The 18,006-nt window shown below is 40.7% G+C and overlaps 1 protein-coding gene and 1 pseudogene across 5 annotated transcripts in view; one reads left to right on the forward strand and one right to left on the reverse strand.

Annotated features, from left to right (window-relative positions):
- Positions 1 to 400: 400 nt before the first annotated feature.
- Positions 401 to 10,902, forward strand: LOC135524234 (guanine nucleotide-binding protein G(s) subunit alpha-like; annotated as a pseudogene).
- LOC135524233 (liprin-beta-1-like) overlaps positions 8,767 to 18,006 on the reverse strand; it is a 76,203-nt gene continuing 66,963 nt past the window's right edge. For all 5 annotated transcript variants that reach the window (XM_064951592.1, XM_064951591.1, XM_064951590.1 and 2 more), the window contains 6 exons: positions 16,078 to 16,200; positions 13,422 to 13,547; positions 13,017 to 13,205; positions 12,665 to 12,823; positions 12,269 to 12,334; positions 8,767 to 11,869 (listed from right to left, as the gene is read on the reverse strand). In XM_064951592.1, coding sequence (XP_064807664.1) covers positions 11,786 to 11,869; positions 12,269 to 12,334; positions 12,665 to 12,823; positions 13,017 to 13,205; positions 13,422 to 13,547; positions 16,078 to 16,200 — 747 coding nt within the window. In that variant the 3' untranslated portion in view covers positions 8,767 to 11,785. The remainder of the gene's footprint in view (positions 11,870 to 12,268; positions 12,335 to 12,664; positions 12,824 to 13,016; positions 13,206 to 13,421; positions 13,548 to 16,077; positions 16,201 to 18,006) is intronic.

Genomic DNA, 18,006 nt, shown 5'->3' on the forward strand with positions numbered 1-18,006 from the left:
CTCGGTCAACGTTGAAGCATTTAATGTATCCTCGGCTTCATCACCCATAGAGTAGATCAGTGTATTAACTCGAAATGCCTCATTTTTCACGTTTAAGCCGGATGCTACCCTGTACCTTTCAAAGCGCCTGATCCATTTCGGACCGTTTTTAATGTCCATACAAACAAAATTATCCGGGGGACGAATGCGAAATCCGTCAGCACTAGCCACAGGGCTTGTCCGTGTTTGCGCCAGAGCCCGTTGAACTTTGAGTCGCAAACCCTGAAATCCGGCCAGCTTCTTCCTCTTGCAACATGTTGCTTAGCAGTAACGTACTCCTTGCTCGTTAGTTAGCAAAATAATGATACGCGCTGTTTTTATCTCAAACACTGTGCCCTCCCTGCTTTGAAACAGCCTGAATGTATGATTTACTTGGTACGTCCTTCACGTTTATGTTAATTTTAAAACCACTTCTGACACAATGTAGTATGATCTAAAATAAGGACGCGCGACAACCAGGTTCTTGCTCCAGCATGTTTATTAACCCAACCCTCGCATGTCCTACATAGGTGAGGATACCCCCAAGGGACATCCTACGACAGAGCAAGTAAGAACTTTGCACCTAGGTACTCCTTGCGAAACACACATGACTCAGAGAGGAAGGAGTTGAATGTTATAGTAGCTAAAAAGACTCGTTTCCAGGCTACTTTGGACCATATTTGTCTCGAATCATATTCTAAAACAATTACTGCCTTGAGACTAATCCAAAATCAAACAACGTGACAAGAAGTGAAAATAAAAAGCGTGACTAAACCAGAATAACGTGGTAAGGCTACAACAAAACACTCGGAAGAAGGTTGGTCAAAATTAGCTTTGGAACATGGCGCCACAACCACAACAACATTGCCTCTGTTCGTGAGAGTACGCAGCCGAACGGTGCCCTGGACTAGAGCTAGGTCTGATTCATCTGCTGTGATATTCCATTTGTTTTACCCATCTGGCTGTGGTGGAGGGAATGTCGCTTTTTAGAACTAAAAATAGTACATCTTTGGTGAAAAAGTCCTATACCCAAACAGTGTTTTTCGTGGGGTCTTTTTTTTGTGCCGTTTTCTCAATTCCTCATAATCTGATTGAAGAACACGTTTTTCTTTTACACCTGTCACAAATCTTGAGGTATTTTTTTCTCTGATCAGTCTAGCAATTAGCATAATTAATGTACCATTTCCCCTCCTTTTCATTTTCTCCCTGTTTGGCACTCATTAAATGGATTAGGGGGAAGGCCCTGCAATAGACTAGCATCCTGTCCTGTGTGTACTTGTACATCAAGCTGCCTCACACTACAGAAATAGGCTCCTGCCCATGGGCCTTTCTGGCCCAGACAAGGCTACTTATTACTTTACCTCCTTTTATTGTATTTTTTTTTAGGAAGATGGCTTGTTTTGGCATTGGTAATAAGACCAAAGGCAAATGTGGAGAAGAAGAGGAGAAGGCACGGAGAGAAGCAAACAAAAGGATTGAGAAACAGCTTAAAAAAGATAAACAGCAATACTATAAATCTCACAGGCTCCTACTACTAGGAGATTGTGACTCAGGGAAAAGCACAATATTCAATCAGATGCGATTGTTGGACACAGAATTAACTGCGGAGGAGAAATTAATGCAATACATGCAACACAAAAAAGCTTCAGGCATTTTTGAGACATATTTCAGAGTAGGAGAATACGTTTTTTATTTGTTCAATGGCAGAGGTGGATGGAGATCCGCAAGGAGAGTGTTTTGTGACCAGTCTGCCTATATTTTAGTGGTGGACAGCAGCAGCTATGATATGGTGTGTCAGGGAGACAATCAGACCAACCAACTGCAGGAGGCACTAAACAACTTAGAGAACCTCTGGCGCAGAATGCGGACAATCGACCGTCCTGTCCTCCTCTTTTTGAACAAACAGGACCTGCTAGCAGAGAAGGTGTTGGCGGGGAAATCTAAAATAGAGGATTATTTTCCAGAGTTTGCACACTACACTTTGCATGAACATACAACACCAGTACAAGGGGAGGATCCAAGTGTCACCAGGGCAAAGTACTTCATAGTGACAAGTTTTTGAAGATCACAGCCAGTGGAGATGTGGATATGCACAAATGTTTTCCTTTTTTCACCTGTGCAATCGACTTGGAAAACATCCAGCGTACCTTCAGAGACTGTGGAGATAAGTTATACTTTTGCTAGTCATGAATGCAACAAAGGTGAGTTTGTGTTTGATAAATGTTTGAAACCCTGTAGATTATGTTTAAAAATATATATATTTTTATCTTGCATATATGAAATGACAGAACTGGTCTTCCCTCCTTATACAAATTAATTGCTGTTTGATGTGAGGACATGGTTCACAGGGAATCAAACAATGCCATATTTATTTATCCTTTCTGCACTCCTTTGATAGTATGTATTTTTAACGTTTTTAACTAGCATATTACGTTGTCACACTAAATATCTGCATGTGCCATTTCTGAAAAGAATATGTATGTCTAAATATATTGATATTTGTGAATTTGGCGCACCCCATACATACGGATGTTTTCCGCTTACAAATCCAACCCATCCTAACACTGACTGCATGAACAAGCATTTTAACTGCCTGGAAAACGCCCTTCATGCACAATTTATGGTGACAATAAGCCCTTTATTTGCTGTATAACTTGGAACTATTGGAATTAGGCCACGGCAGTTTCTAAAAGAAAGAGAAATGATCATTTTGTAGAAGTGTGGGCAGAATGTTTTGATATTTAGCAGTAACTTATGCTGTATTTGGCAAAGGACTGACAGCTCCTGAAAGCGAAAATAACACATTGTTGTGGACCTGTCAGCAGAACGTTTCAATTCAACAATGTTTCTCATGGACTTTCCCCCAACCTAAATATGCTGGACTGCCCGCGAATTCTGAAACATCATCGAGGATACAAATATATAATGAAATTACAGTAGGCTACATATGTAACGCCTGTCGTCGGAAAGAGTGGACCAAAGCGCAGCGTGAAAAGTGTTCATGATTGTTTTTTTTTAATCAAAAAACACTCGAACAAAGTAACAAAACGAAAGCGAACAGTTCTGTCAGGTAACAGAGACTAAACAGAAAATAACAACTTATATATGATCCCCAATCAGAGACAACGATAAACAGCTGCCTCTGATTGGGAACCACACTAGGCAAAAACAACAAAGAAATAGAAAACAGATTCTCCCACCCGAGTCACACCCTGACCTAACCAAACATAGAGAATCAATAAGGATCTCTAAGGTCAGGGCGTGACAACATACAGTAGTAGCATTCATACTTCAAAGTATAAGATATATGGTCTGCATGTTCACCTGTCTAATTCAACTGTAGGTTATAGGCCTATTATAAACTGTGCTGCCTATGGAATATCATACAGCAACATTTGAAATACGTGCATAGCTTATCTATTTACTAGGCTACTATAGGCCCAATGAAATGAGAGATGTGTATGGTAATTTGTTGTATGGATACTTCGGAAATATGAATCCATCATGGCCAGAAAACATGAGGAATTTATTCTGCAATCGTTATGAAAATAAAATAAATGGGAAATAGATTCCTGTCTCATTTTATATTCCATTTATTTTAGAGAATAGATTTTCGCTCTTCTCACTGATGTCAAATCACGACATCTTGTCATTATGTTTTCCTTTTTTATAACTCAAATACACCACTTATTCATCATATCCTCCATTTGCATAAAATAATTACAGTACCTTCCGAAAGTATTCACACCCCTTGACCTTTTACACATTTTGTTTACACACGTTACAAAGTGTGATTAAAATTATTTAATTATCCCTTTTTGGCAACGATCCACACACACAACTCTAATCTCAAAGTGGAAGAAAAATTATAGAAAAAAAGTGAATATATCTTCATTAGATAAGTATTCAACTCTGAGTCAATACATGTTAAAATCACCTTTAGCAGCGATTACAGCTGTGAGTGTTTTGGGGTAAGTCTCTAAGAGCTTTATAATACCTGGATTGTATAATATATGCCCACTTAGTTGTGACTTGACGCAAAAGTCCCAACTTTAAATATTCGTCATAGTTCTTATTCTTATGCACGCTACTCCTCTTACACCGTTTAAACATATGTCAGAGTCAAGGCCCCGGGGCCACATCCGGCCCGCGAGAAGGTTTTTTACGGCCCCTGGGATGATCTTGATTTATTATTAGAACCGGCCCGCAGACCGCAGCAAGCCGGCAGCCCGCAGATCTTTTACACGCACCAATACTACATTTCCCACAATGCAACGGTGACGCACCGAGCAGTAGGCTGCTTCATTTCAATATTTATTGGCACAGCAGTCGTCAGTAAAATTAACTTTCAGATACCCATCAAAAATGGCAAAACGGAAGGTGGACACTGAGAACCGGGGGTTTCAAACAAGGTGGGCGTCGGAGTATATGTTTAGCTGGAAAACCTGTGTGTCTTCTGTGTGGAGAAAGTGTGGCGGTACTGAAAGAGTATAATCTGAGATGACATTATGAAACGAAACACGCGGACAAAAACAAGAATATGGACATGGAACAAAGGCTACAAAAGGCAGAGGAATTAAAACGAGGCCTCAAATCTCGACAGGCTCTGTTCAAAAAAGCCAAATCACAAGGCCAGGCTGCTGTCAAGGCCAGTTTTATTTTGGCAGAAGAGATCGCTAAATCAGCCCGGCCATTTACGGAGGGGATTTCATCAAAAACTGCATGATTAAAGTTTGTGACGAAGTTTGCCCAGAAAAAGGCAACTCTTTTTAAATGTGAGTCTGAGCAGAAACACCATTGCCGAGAGAGTAGACCAGTTGTCCATCAATCTAAAAGAGCAGCTTGTGAAAAAGGGAAAAGATTTCATTGCATATTCCTTGGCTGTGGATGAGAGCACCGACATTTCTGACATTGCCCAGTTGTCAATTTTCATCCGCGGAGTGGACTCCAGCCTAAGCGTGACAGAGGAGTTTTTGGCTTTACGTCCTATGCATGGCACAACTACGGGGCATGATTTGTATGAAGAAGATGGAGCTGCCTTGGGAAAAACTCGTGGGTTTACGGAGCAATGTGTCAGGAGCGGACTGGTGGCGAAGATACGGGAAAAGATACGCGACAGGTGAGCTGACAGCTTATCATTGTATCATACACCAGGAAGCGTTTTGCGGTAAATTTGAAAATGGATCATGTAATGAGCATCATCACGCGCACAGTTAACTTTATCAGAGCCAAAGGTTTGAATCACCGCCAGTTCAAGGCATTTCTGACGGAGTTAGAAACGGAGCATGGTGATTTGCCTTATCACACAGAGGTGCGATGGCTAAGCCAGGGAAAGGTGCTTCAAAGATGTTTCGAGCTTCGTGAGGAGATTTGTCTGTTCTTGGACAGCAAAGGGAAAGACACAACACAACTCCGAGACGAAATGTTTCTGTGTGAAATGGCTTTTCTGTGTGACATTACGAGTCATCTGAATGCAATGAACTTGCAGCTTCGGGATCATGTCATCTCTGATATGTACAGTACAGTGAAGGCATTTAAAACCAAACTGACTCTGTGGGAGACGCAGATGCGGAAAGAAAATTTGAGCCACTTTCCCAGCTGCCAGACCATGAAAAGAAGCTCTCTACCAGTGCGTTAGCGCACAGTTTGATTAGCTGACTTTCGACGCCGAACTTTGAAGCACAAAAAAGCAGGTTGGAATTCAACCCATTTGCTGACGTTCACCACCAAACCTCCAAATGGAGTTGATTGACCTCCAATGCAATGATGCACTGAGGGCAAAATATGCGGCAGTGGGTGCTGCGGAGTTCGCCCGTTTCCTCCCCGACACAATGCCCCAGCTGCGCATCCAGGCTGCTCAAACGTTGTCTATGTTTGGCAGCACATTGTGAACAACTTTTTTCTTTGATGAACCTGAACAAAACATCACACAGAAGTCGACTTACTGCTTCCACTCAATTCTGAGGATTTCCTCAGCTCAGAGCCTTACCCCGAACATTGATGAACTTGTGGAAAAGATGGGACACCACCAAGTATCACCCTCAACCTCAAACAAGTGAAATTACTGTGCAATCACATATTTAGAGAGTTCAAGTTTAAAAGTTAAAGTTTAATATTTGTTTTCACTGCATGTTACTTCTCCTTAAACAAAGTGTTGTTTTTGATTAATAGATTTTTGCACTTTATTTTATTGTATTTCAATCCAATTATATTTTAAAAATATTTCAGTTGAGTGGATGATAGAAAATTGCTATTATTGTTTTTTTCTTTGAAGTAAATTTAGCCCACTTTTGCTAAAATAGAAAATATAGGCTACTGATGGTGCCTTGAATACCGGTTTCTTTCATTTAATGTTCATGTTATGGGGATTTTTATATAAAGGAAATTTGTCTTTTGTGTCTGTTGAAAATTAAAGATTACTGACAGAGCCATAAGAAAATATTGCTTTATTTATCTGATCATATTGGAATATATTTGTTAGGTTTTCAGTAGGTTCAATTAGGTTCACTAGACTATATGCGTCATTTAAAATTTTTTCAATGAACATTCGAACAGTCCGGCCCTCGGCTTGTAGCTAAATTTTTTATTTGGCCCTCCGTCCATTTGACTTTGACACCCCTGGTTTAAGCTATAAACGCCATTCAAACTTTCAAACGTAAACACTGATCTGGAATAGTGTGCTTCCATCTAACTTTTTGGATAGCTTTTATACTATTACACTTGTCCTCCATCCACTTTAATGGGATTTCCTAAACAATCTAAAGGGCCCATTGTGACATCATGACTTCCAACATTCAGTGTAAACAATGTAACTTTTGACACAAATCAGCTACTTTGACCACTTTCCCAACAAGTTAGACAAAACGTTAGAGAATATGACATGTCTACTTCTCTGCTATTCAAATCTGAAATAGGAACACAAATATATTCATAGGATCAAACGATTCAGCTGTTTTAGTAACCACATCAACATCTTTTTGTATCAACTTTTACAAACACCAGCCATTTTGACCACTTTCCCAACAAGCTAGACAAACTTAGCGGTTATGACACCTTGGTCTACTTCTCTGCTATTCATATCTGAAATAAGAACATAAATATCTAACACCAATCAGGAGGTACAGCTGTTTTAGTAACCACATCAACTAATTTAGCTAACTTCCCACTGTTGAATAACTACCATGGAACTTGAAAATTATAACAATGGGGGAGCCATTTTTGTCAAATATTTTTTTTTTTTACAACAATGCCTCCTTGTCTTCTGTACTCTTTTGTTACAGTTTGAATATACTGTGGTATTCTAGTAGGAGAGGCGTATAAAAGTGTAGTAGGCTAGTCAGAGTAGTTATTTGTAATGAAATATGTGCCCCACTATCAAAATAATAAGACCAATTATTTTACTAAATGTCACTTTGACAATATTTAACTGCTTGGCTTAAGTTAAAAAAGTTAAACTTCTTCCACTACCACAAAAGTCCCAAATTCTCATTGTAAAGAAGAATTTGTTCTTAACTGACTTGCCTAGTTAAATAAAGGTTAAATAAAATACAAATAAATCAATTTTTCTTAATGTACTGTGTAAGAGTACTCTTCTTCCATTGTGTTATGAATAATATTGACAAGGACTCCAGCATGTAGCACCAGTCACAAGTGTATTATCTGATAGGGAAACATGGATAGCACGTCATGCAATGCAGCCTCCACAGATCATTCTACTCTGCACGCGCACGCTGGTTTGGCGCTTGTTGACTGGGAAATCCATAGTTACCAAAAATAGTTTACAACATGAAAATTACAATGCGCAATATACTAATAATTTCACAAATGTACCTGATTGGTAAACAGCATGGATAGCACGCCATGCAACGCAGCAACCACAGATCATTCTACTCTGTGCACGTGCGCTGTACAAAATACATAAAACACACCCAGACACAGTGAATAACCAACTAACATTATCTGAAATTATATTAGACAAAATGCACCACAAATATTCACAAAGGAAACACCACATCAAGTACAATATTCCATCAATGTTTACTTTTTTTAAATTTATTTTTTTAATATAACTTGTACATTACGATCTGCACTTACAGAAAGGAAGGCCCTCAGCTGGCAGGCTGTATAAAGAGATGCCCGGAAGACCTCAGACTGGATGCCCCTCTGCATCTCCTCAGTCAGCTTCTGAGAGCTTCCCAGGTCCATGATGGCAGACATCTTCAACTGAAACCTCAAATTGAACTTAGAGCAACATTTTTAGTCTGGCGCTATTGAAAGAGTTTCCCCATTAGAGACAATGGAAAATACTAAAACCCTTCACAAAATTTACAAGACCCTTAGATGAGTTCAGTGTTATTTTTCTCCTTCAATGAAACCTCTCTAGTCATTGTTCATTATAGAGTTGAGGTTATATCCCTAGTTTAGCTCAGGACCACTATATCATGATGGATGATCAAGGTGATTGCCACACAAAATACATTGTCCAGACGACATCAACAGCAGCTAGCTGTGAATGAGGTAGTTTTACATAAAGAACATGGCACACACAGCAGCCTACTCTACTTCTGCCTGAACAGAACCGAGGACGCTGCAATGCTCTTGTCCTGACCCTCTATTCTGCTTTAATATCTTTGAAATGTGTTTTATCTGGTCATCATTCTGCAAATAGTGGCTTGTCAAACCTTTATCTTAAAGTACACACAGGAAACAGCATACGTTGTTCAAGTTGGGCAACTACTGTACAAATGGTCTGTGACTGTCATGTATCCCTTTATTGGCTTGGCGTTAACAAAAATAAGAGTCTTTACAAACATGGAGAGGTAAAGGCTTTTAAATGGTAATGAATCTGAATTGCAAAACAAACCTATATGCTATACGTTCTAAATATCCAATTCTACTTGAGAAATTAGACAGACAGTTTCAATGAATTTATTGACCCGAGAAATGGGTAAAAACTCAACCAGTACACAGTACCAACTTTATCCTCATGTGGTTAGGGTGTTGCATAACAGTGTCATTGCTTTATCGCTCAACTCTTTCAACATGCTACAACAGCCTGAGTTCGTCACTTTCTGTTCTCTTGCCAATCTAATTCCATAAAGGAGTTGGCAAGAGAGCAGAAACAGACTGGCACCCAGGCTAGCTACGGTATTCTCAAAATAACTATGCGATCTGGCAATATTTATGAATAGTTCTCAGTACAAATTCTAATAAACAAGAAATCCATATTCCGTTAGCAGGTGTACAACATTTTGGCAACTAGAAAGGCTTCAATAACATGCAATGACACTTTAAAAAGGAATGATGTGCTTTGAACTGTACATTATAGGTGCAAATGCATTTAAATAAACACCATTACTGGGAGTGTCTAGGATATTGCGAGATGTGCTGAAAGAATAAAGAAGTTGCAGCTGAAATAGTCTGGTTTTCTTTGTAAACCATAGCAGCTGTCTTGGGGAATTCATTTAACTTGGGCAAAACTGCACAGCATATAACAATGTTTTTCATCCTCCGACAGTGACTCTTAAAAAGCCAAACATATTCTTTAAAATGACATAGACTTTGCAAAAGCCCTACATTACATCTTAATGTAAAAAAAGGGTTTATCAGATATTGATATGGCTCACTTTAATATTTAAATTCCACAGAAAGATGGCTAGTATAAACACAATGAGTACAAACGTCTCCAGTATCCAGCTGGTAGGCAAATTATGGTGGCATATTGCTCTGAAATAATTCCTCTCCAAATAGGACAGTTAAAATGGACTTGTACTGTCAATAGTAGTTGGCTAAGGCCCAGTTCTTTGACATTTTAGAGAAACATTTGCCCACACTCAAGATGTTTCGTTCACACACTCACACACACGAGAGAGAATAATGAATATTGAGAGAGAATTGACGTTGACTAAGGAAAATAAAATAAGTAAAATAAATAAATTGATTAAAGGTTAAATGTTAAATTTTGAAAGCATGGAGAAATGTATAGTGGCAGAGGTGATTAAAGGGTGATTAGAATCATTTAGTACGAGGGTTAACAATGTGTGAGTTAAGTCATCCAGTAAAAGAGATAATGTGATGTTTACTTTAAGGTATGATGCATATAGACTATGTTTGTTAAGTTTAGAGGAACAAGGCCTTAGGGCCTGTTGGAGATTGTTAATGGAAGGTTATAATGTTGAAATGTAATGATTAAATGTTTACATTTTTGGATATTTAAAAGGTAATGGGAGTAATTAGTTAAGTTGGAGGGGGATTAATATGGTGCCAAGTGGGGAATGGTAATGTGAAAAAAAATTAAGTTTAAAAATGAGTTTAAGGATGTTAGCTTGATCAATCTCCAGGTTAGAACGTTTAGGGGTGAAGCGGATTGACATGCAATTTAGGTGAGAAAAAGTGGGAGTTAAGGGGGCTGAAAAAGCACCTTTTTGTACGATGGCCACATAAGGTGTTAACCACTAATGCTGTAGCTTTATAGCCTACAATATATTTAAAAAAAACATTGTTTACTTATCACATTTACATTTTAGGTATACCCAGTTAATTGAAAGTAACATTCTCGGAGGAATCCTTAAGGTTACCTCATTGATAGAGGTGTGGTAAAGTAGCTGTTAGAGAGTTTCTAGACGCCTTCGGAGGGACTGATCATCCTGGGGGGGGGGAGCCAAAAAAACTGTTGAGAGTTGTAGAAGCTTTTTCTTGTTATTAAATCATGTGCTTCTCATAAAATTGTAACAGACAAAACATTTTATTGGAACACCCCAACAGGGATTTAGTTAAGGGTGCTGAAGGTTGTCTATCAATTTAAATTTACAGTAAATGTTTGCTTTATAAATGATTTGTGATTGATTGGGGAATTTTTAATAAACTCACTTTATTGTTCTAAAACCCTGTGTCATCAGTCATACAACTGCATGTCGTTTTACTCTAGGTTTATGAAATATGCTTGATTATTTGAGGATCTCTAGCTAATTTTCTTGGTTAATCGTTCCATAGGAAACCCGAGTTGCTTGTATAAAGGAACATGGGACCCGAACTATAGGTACTGAGTGCATTGGTAGGAGTCGTAGGAAGGGGTGTCTCTCAGCTAAAAGCCAACCCAGAGGAGGGAGACCCGTTCAGTGTGCTGAGGTTGACACTCTGGCCCGGATAATCCTGAGAAGACGCCGGGTTTATAAGGTTCAGGGTGAGGGAGCGTAGGCACTCTACTTCGGGGATAGCCCACTTTACTGTAAGGCCCTTACTGTTGAGCTTGAGGAACAGTCCCTTGATGTAGACTAGCTCAGAGGTAAGGCAGAGAAGGATCTATCAGATCTGTAGGGATTAATGAGGATTGATAACTGACCTGCTATTGGGTAGACAGGGGCGAGTTGAATTGTTAATCCTGCAGAGGTGGTATTTTAGCTTTGACAGCACCTTAAAAAACAACAGTGTATCAGTTCACATGACAACAGACATGGACTTTTGAATTTCTTTAATGTTTTAACCCAAAATACTAAAAGGAGATATGGTGTTTGTTGGGAGTTACAGAAAGTTGTTGGGTATGGAGAGATGTTGGGGGGTACGGAGAGTTGGGGGGTACGGTGGAGTCGGTGTGTGCTAGTGGCACACCTTGGTTCAGAAAAACTTTGAGTGTTTGCTTTAGACTGCCTGGAGTGCCACTTTTATGCATTCCATCCCAAAAGGCAAGCTCAATCAAGCATAGCTGAAGTATTTTAAATGATTCCAAATTGTATTTCAATCCTGGTCGGCTAGTCCCATGGCGCTGGCCTCAAATGTTGGAATCGTCATCTGTTACGCTGGGGTTGGGAGAGTTAGAGATCTCTTTGAAGAATTCGTCATCTTTCAGCATGCTCTGGAAACAGACAGGAAATACAGGAAAATAAGAATGAATACTAGAGGAGAACTGTAAAAAAAAACACTGAAATATTCCCATATTTATATCACAAAGGCCTCTTATACTCTAAAATATTGTTTAGTACAACTATTTGGGTAGTCCTTAGTAGATGTTCAATACTCTGTCAACAACATTTGAAATAACTATCCACTAACCCTAAGCCTCAACTTTAACCCTTACCCTAACCTTTATTCTAAACCTAACCATAACCTTGCAAGATGTTGCTTATCAACAGATAGTTTGTTGATTGCATGACCATCTGTTGATCATCTATATGGGACTACCCAAATATAGTGACATATTGTTATCCACAAACCATATCAACATAACACTAACACAAGATAGTTTCCTTCATACCGTCAAGTTTTGGATGCCCTCAGAGAAGGCTCCAATCTGCCTCACAGTTCCCTCGGAGTCCTCCATCTACAATAACAGATACGTTTTTTGACACTCAACACTTCTAAAAACACCTGTTAGTAAACCTGTTTGTGTATTCCTTCAAAGCAGCTGAACACTAAGTAGGCACAGTGTGCCTCAGTGTTCAATACATCTCCTGTCACGGTACTGACGACCAAACTCTAAACATTTAGAGAACATTGATGTGATGACTTATTTATTATTTGGAGAACTTATGTGTACTGAGCACAATGCCGCTACTACAGAGAAATGTTGGGCTAAAATGCGTGGGCTACAATCAGCATAGGAGTTGTGCAAGACAGCAAAAACAGATCTGGGACCAAACCGGAAGTTGACCTGTTCTAGCCGGTCCAGATCGTCCTCGTAGAGCTCATAGCCTTTTTGGAAGCTACGTCCCTTTGGCATCTCCACGTCCATGGGGCAGACATACTCCTCACTCTCATCCTGCCTCTTCTTTCTCAGGCTGCCAAAGCTCCCAAACGTCATCTTCCTCAGCTGGTGGGAAACAGATCAATTCTCAAATGATTATGAATTGTGACTAAAGTTAATAACCAAAACAATATCTTACCACAGCCAAACCCACATCTTCCCCTTCTCCATCACTCCTCAACCCTACCTACAGTAAAACCATGGCTGCATCCAAAATAGCACCATATTTCTTATATTGTGCACTACCTTTGACCCCTACCTTGACCTTGGCGGTGGCTGTAAGCAGGGTGTAGTCGGGGTTCTCTAGATAATCCTGTTTGAGCCCCTGGGCCTCAGAACCCACCAGCAGGTTGAAGTGGGTGGCCAGGTGCCTACGCAGCAGGGTCTTGTTGGGGGGAATGTTCAGCAGCAGGGCCATGGTCTCCACATTGAACCGAGGCTCCAGCACCTGGGGGAAGAGGGAACATTATGATATGTGGGATAGGTTGAGACGCATCCCATTCTCATTATAAAGATAAAATTATAAATAATCAAAGTTTCAGACAAAATAACCCATCATTATTTCTACACAGTCTCTATCTGGTTTTAGATATTCGAGTTTAAACTTGTGGCCCACAATTAAAGACAATTTTGGGCCACATTAAATCGGATCATTCTCTCTCACCATGAGTCCCCCGTGCACACCGCTGCCCCTCAGGTTGGGGGCGTACTCCGCCAGGTCTACTGATCTCAGCCACTCCATTACTCTGTGATTGGTCCACTGGGAGATCTCTGCTGGTGTGATATTGTTCTGACAAATCAGGAGAACATAATGTGTTTATCAACACAACACATGACTGAGCGACAGGATATGATAACACTTGTGTAGATTGAACAAGTAGAGAATGAGTAAACAACAAAAAGGGGATGGTACAGTAACTATAGAAAAGGTGGACTTTATAAAGAGGTTTGACTGGTTCAGAGTTCAAAGTGCCACCATGGCACATCGATAAGAATGCAAATAAAACGAGATAAAGCAGGAATCCAAATAGTGGGGTTTTATTTCACACAAACACAGGAGCACATGGGGAAAGGATGCAGGATAATGTTGTGGATTGATCGCATTTTTCAGCTTGGTGGTTTCAGGCACAGCACCAGCATCTCTTGAGGTTCTCGATCCAGTTTACTGTCTGGTCATTGGTAATGTCTGAAGTGTGCACATCTACTAATGTGGTGATCAGCTGAATAGCAGGTTGCACATGTGGGTATACGGGGTGATGATGGCTGACGACTCAACCTGACCAGTCTGGTATGGAAGATGCAGTGCCTTGGATGGGCCGGCGAGGGGAGTGACGCTGTTGACCTGATGCTGTTCTGTGTCGAGGCAGGCACCTCTGCCTGGAGCCAGGTGGCAAAGTCTGGTAGGTTGAAGGATACAGCACCTGTGCTAGATCTAGTCATGGCCAAAAGTTTTGAGAATGACACAAATATTAATTTTCACAAACTCTGCTGTCTCAGTGTCTTTAGATATTTTTGTCAGATGTTACTATGGAATACTGAAGTATAATTACAAGCATTTCATAAGTGTCCAAGGCTTTTATTGACAATTACATTTAGTTGATGCAAAGAGTCAATATTTGCAGTGTTGACCCTTTTTCAAGACCTCTGCAATCCGCCCTGGCATGATGTCAATTAACTTCTGGGCCACATCCTGACTGATGGCAGCCCATTCCTGCATAATCAATGCTTGGAGTTTGTCAGAATTTGAAGGTTTTTGTTTGTCCACCCGCCTCTTGAGGATTGACCACAAGTTCTCAATGGGATTAAGGTCTGGGGAGTTTTTAAGGTCTATGTTTTGTTCCCCGAGCCAGTTCATCATCACTTTTGCCTTGTGGCAAGGTGCTCCATCGTGCTGGAAAAGGCATTGTTCATCACCAAACTGTTCATGGATGGTTGGGAGAAGCTGCTCTCAGAAGATGTGTTGGTACCATTCTTAATTCATGGCTGTGTTCTTAGGCAAAATTGTGAGTGAGCCTCTCCCTTGGCGGAGAAGCAACCCCACACATGAATGGTCTCAGGATGCTTTACTGTTTGCATGACACAGGCCTGATGGTAGCGCTCACCTCGTCTTCTCCGGACAAGCTTTTTTCCGGATGCCCCAAACAATCGGAAAGGGGATTCATCAGAGAAAATGACTTTACCCCAGTCCTCAGCATCCCAATCCCTGTACCTTTTGCAGAATATCAATCTGTCCCTGATGTTTTTCCTGGAGAGAAGTGGCTTCTTTGCTGTCTTTTTGATACCGGGCCATCTGAATCAAATTTAGGAGACGGTCCTGGCGCATGCTGGACTTTCTTGGGCTCCCTGAAGCCTTCTTCACATCAATTGAACCGCTCTCCTTGAAGTTCTTGATGATCTGACAAATGGTTGATTTAGGTGCCATCTTACTGGCAGCAATATCCTTGCCTGTGAAGCCCTTTTTATGCAAAGAAACTATGACGGCACGTGTTTCCTTGCAGGTAACCATATTTGACACAGGAAGAACAATGATTCCAAGCACCACCCTCCTTTCGAAGCTTCCAGTCTGTTATTCTAACTCAATCAGCATGACCGAGTGATCTCCAGCCTTGTCCTCGTCAACACTCACACCTGTGTTAACGAGAGAATCACTGACATGATGTCAGCTGGTCCTTTGTGGCAGGGCTGAAATGCAGTGGAAATGTTTTTGGGGGATTCAGTTAATTTGCATGGCAAAGAGGGACTTTGCAATTAATTGCAATTCATCTGATCACCATTCATAACATTCTGGAGTATATGCAAATTGCCATCATACAAACTGAGGCAGCAGGCGTTGTGAAAATTAATATTTGTGTCATTCAAAACTTTTGGCCACGACTGTACAGATGAAATGCTTGAATTCGCTAAACTGCTCAGCGGGGAGTTTCTCCAACAGGAGCTCAACATGTTTATTGTCCATCAAGCACAACATTGAAAGGAAAATATAAGTTGGCCGCCCCATGCATTCACCAACAGGAATAAGGAAGACTAGAGGGAGAAACTACTGCTTAAATAGTCAAGGGTGCTAATGAGCAAAGTGAAGACAGGTGAGGTGAGTGGCAACGGAGGGACGTGGCCAGAGGTTATGGGTGAGGACATGAGCCTTCACAACAGTAACAGTAGCATTGACAAGTGTTCATGTATCCCTGGAACCAGGGTTGTGTTCATTAGGGCCCACACCAGAAAACAAGTTAAAACAATGGAAAGAAACAATAAGCCCTGTTTCAGTCAGTTGTCTTGCGTTTGTTGCCTAATGAAAACGACCAGTGTTCCAGTGGCCTAACCTCATCGGAGGGCCGTCGGCGCAGGCAGTTGGGCTCGTAGTTGTTGAGGCGTAGCACCTGGATGGCTCTTTTGATGCTGAGGTGGTGGAGCACACTGCCCACCTTCAGAGACAACAGGTCATCCTAACAGAGGACACACAGGAACAACAATGTTAAGAGTAATATGTCAGGTCAGACGGAAAAAGCCGGCAGGAGCCCTCAGTTGAGTTAGTGATGAGTTTTTCATTAAGCAAAGAAAAAAAACTACTACCCAGCAGGTAAAGTCATATAATCTGATGAGATTCTATTTGGTTGTCTTGACTGAAGTAATATCAAGATAATACCGTTTTTTTCCCCCAATCACGTTGCTGCTATTTTCACAAGTACGCAGTGAATTCTCAAACTCTAGTACAAAATGCCAAACTGGTAACACTTCTAACACAGTAAGTCTTATATTCAAAATATAGGTAAGTGAAATACCATGAGAACAGTTTGATTTAATCACTGAAACAATATCTTCTCAATTTACTTGTTTTAACAACCAGTTAATCCAATAGCAAAGAAAGTATATGCTACAGTACTGTAAATGATAGTACATTACACTGTTTTCACAGTATGCAATACACCCATCAAAATTGACTGGAAATATAATTTCTATCCCATGTGTAATCAAAGGTGTGGTCATTAAAGACATCTTTCACAATCATTTATGCAAAAAAATGTTTTTTATGTATTGTTCAGATACACAGTGAACAAAACATCAAGAGCACCTTCCTTATATTGAGATGTCCTTTGGGTGGTGGACCATTCAAATCAAATTGTATGTCACATGCGCCAAATACAGTGAAATGCTTACTTACAAGCCCTTAACCAACAATGCTTGAAGAAGTTAAGATTTTAAAACAAGTGTTAAGTAAAAAAAATAGAAAATAAAAGTAACAAATAATTAAACAGCAGCAGCAAAATAACAAGGCAAAATACAGGTGGTACCGGTACAGAGTCAATGTGCGGGGGCACCCGTTAGTTGAGGTAATATCTACATGTAGGTAGTTACTAAAGTGACTCTGCATTCATTATAAACAGAGAGTAGCAGCAGAGTAAGAGAGGCGTCTGAGTAGCCCTTGGATTAGCTGTTCAGGAGTCTTATGGCTTGGGGGTAGAAGCTGTTAAGAAGCCTTTTGGATCTCGACTTGGCGCTCCGGTACCGTTTGTCGTGTTGTAGCAGAGAGAACAGTCTATGACTAGGGTGCCAGGAGTCTGACAATTTTTAGGGCCTTCCTCTGACACAGAGGTCCTTTTGAGGATGAGGACCCATGCCGAATTGTTTCAGTCTCCTGAGGGGGAAATAGGCTTTGTTGTGCCCTCTTCATTACTGTCTGGGTGTGTTTGGACCATGATAGTTTGTTGGTAATGTGGACACCAAGGAACTTGAAGCTCTCAGCCTGTTCCGCGACAGCCCCGTCAATGACAAAAATGGGGTGTGCTTGGTCCTCCTTTTCCTATAGTCAACAATCATCTCCTTTGTCTTGATCACATTGAGGGAGAGGTTGTCCTGGCACCACAAGACCATGTCTCTGACCTCCTCCTTATAGGCTGTCTCATCGTTGATTGGGCTGTTGTTTAAGCTTGGTGTTGGAGTCGTGCCTGGCAATGCAGTTATGAGTGAACAGGGTGTACAGGAGAGGACTGAGCACCCACCCCTGAGGGGCCCCCGTGTTGAGGATCAGCATGGCGGATGTGTTGTTCTCTACTCTTACCACCTGTGGCGGCCTGTCAGGAAGTCCAAGATCCAGTTGCAGAGGGAGGTGTTTAGTCCCAGGGTCCTAAGCTTAGTGATGAGCTAAGAGGGCACTATGGTGTTGAACGCTGAGCTGTAGTCAATGAGTAGCATTCTCACATACAGTTGAAGTCAGAAGTTTACATAGACATTACGCAAATACATAAAACTCA

This window comes from Oncorhynchus masou, chromosome 31 (genome assembly GCF_036934945.1).
Source record: "Oncorhynchus masou masou isolate Uvic2021 chromosome 31, UVic_Omas_1.1, whole genome shotgun sequence".
Classification (NCBI taxonomy): Eukaryota; Metazoa; Chordata; class Actinopteri; order Salmoniformes; family Salmonidae; genus Oncorhynchus; species Oncorhynchus masou.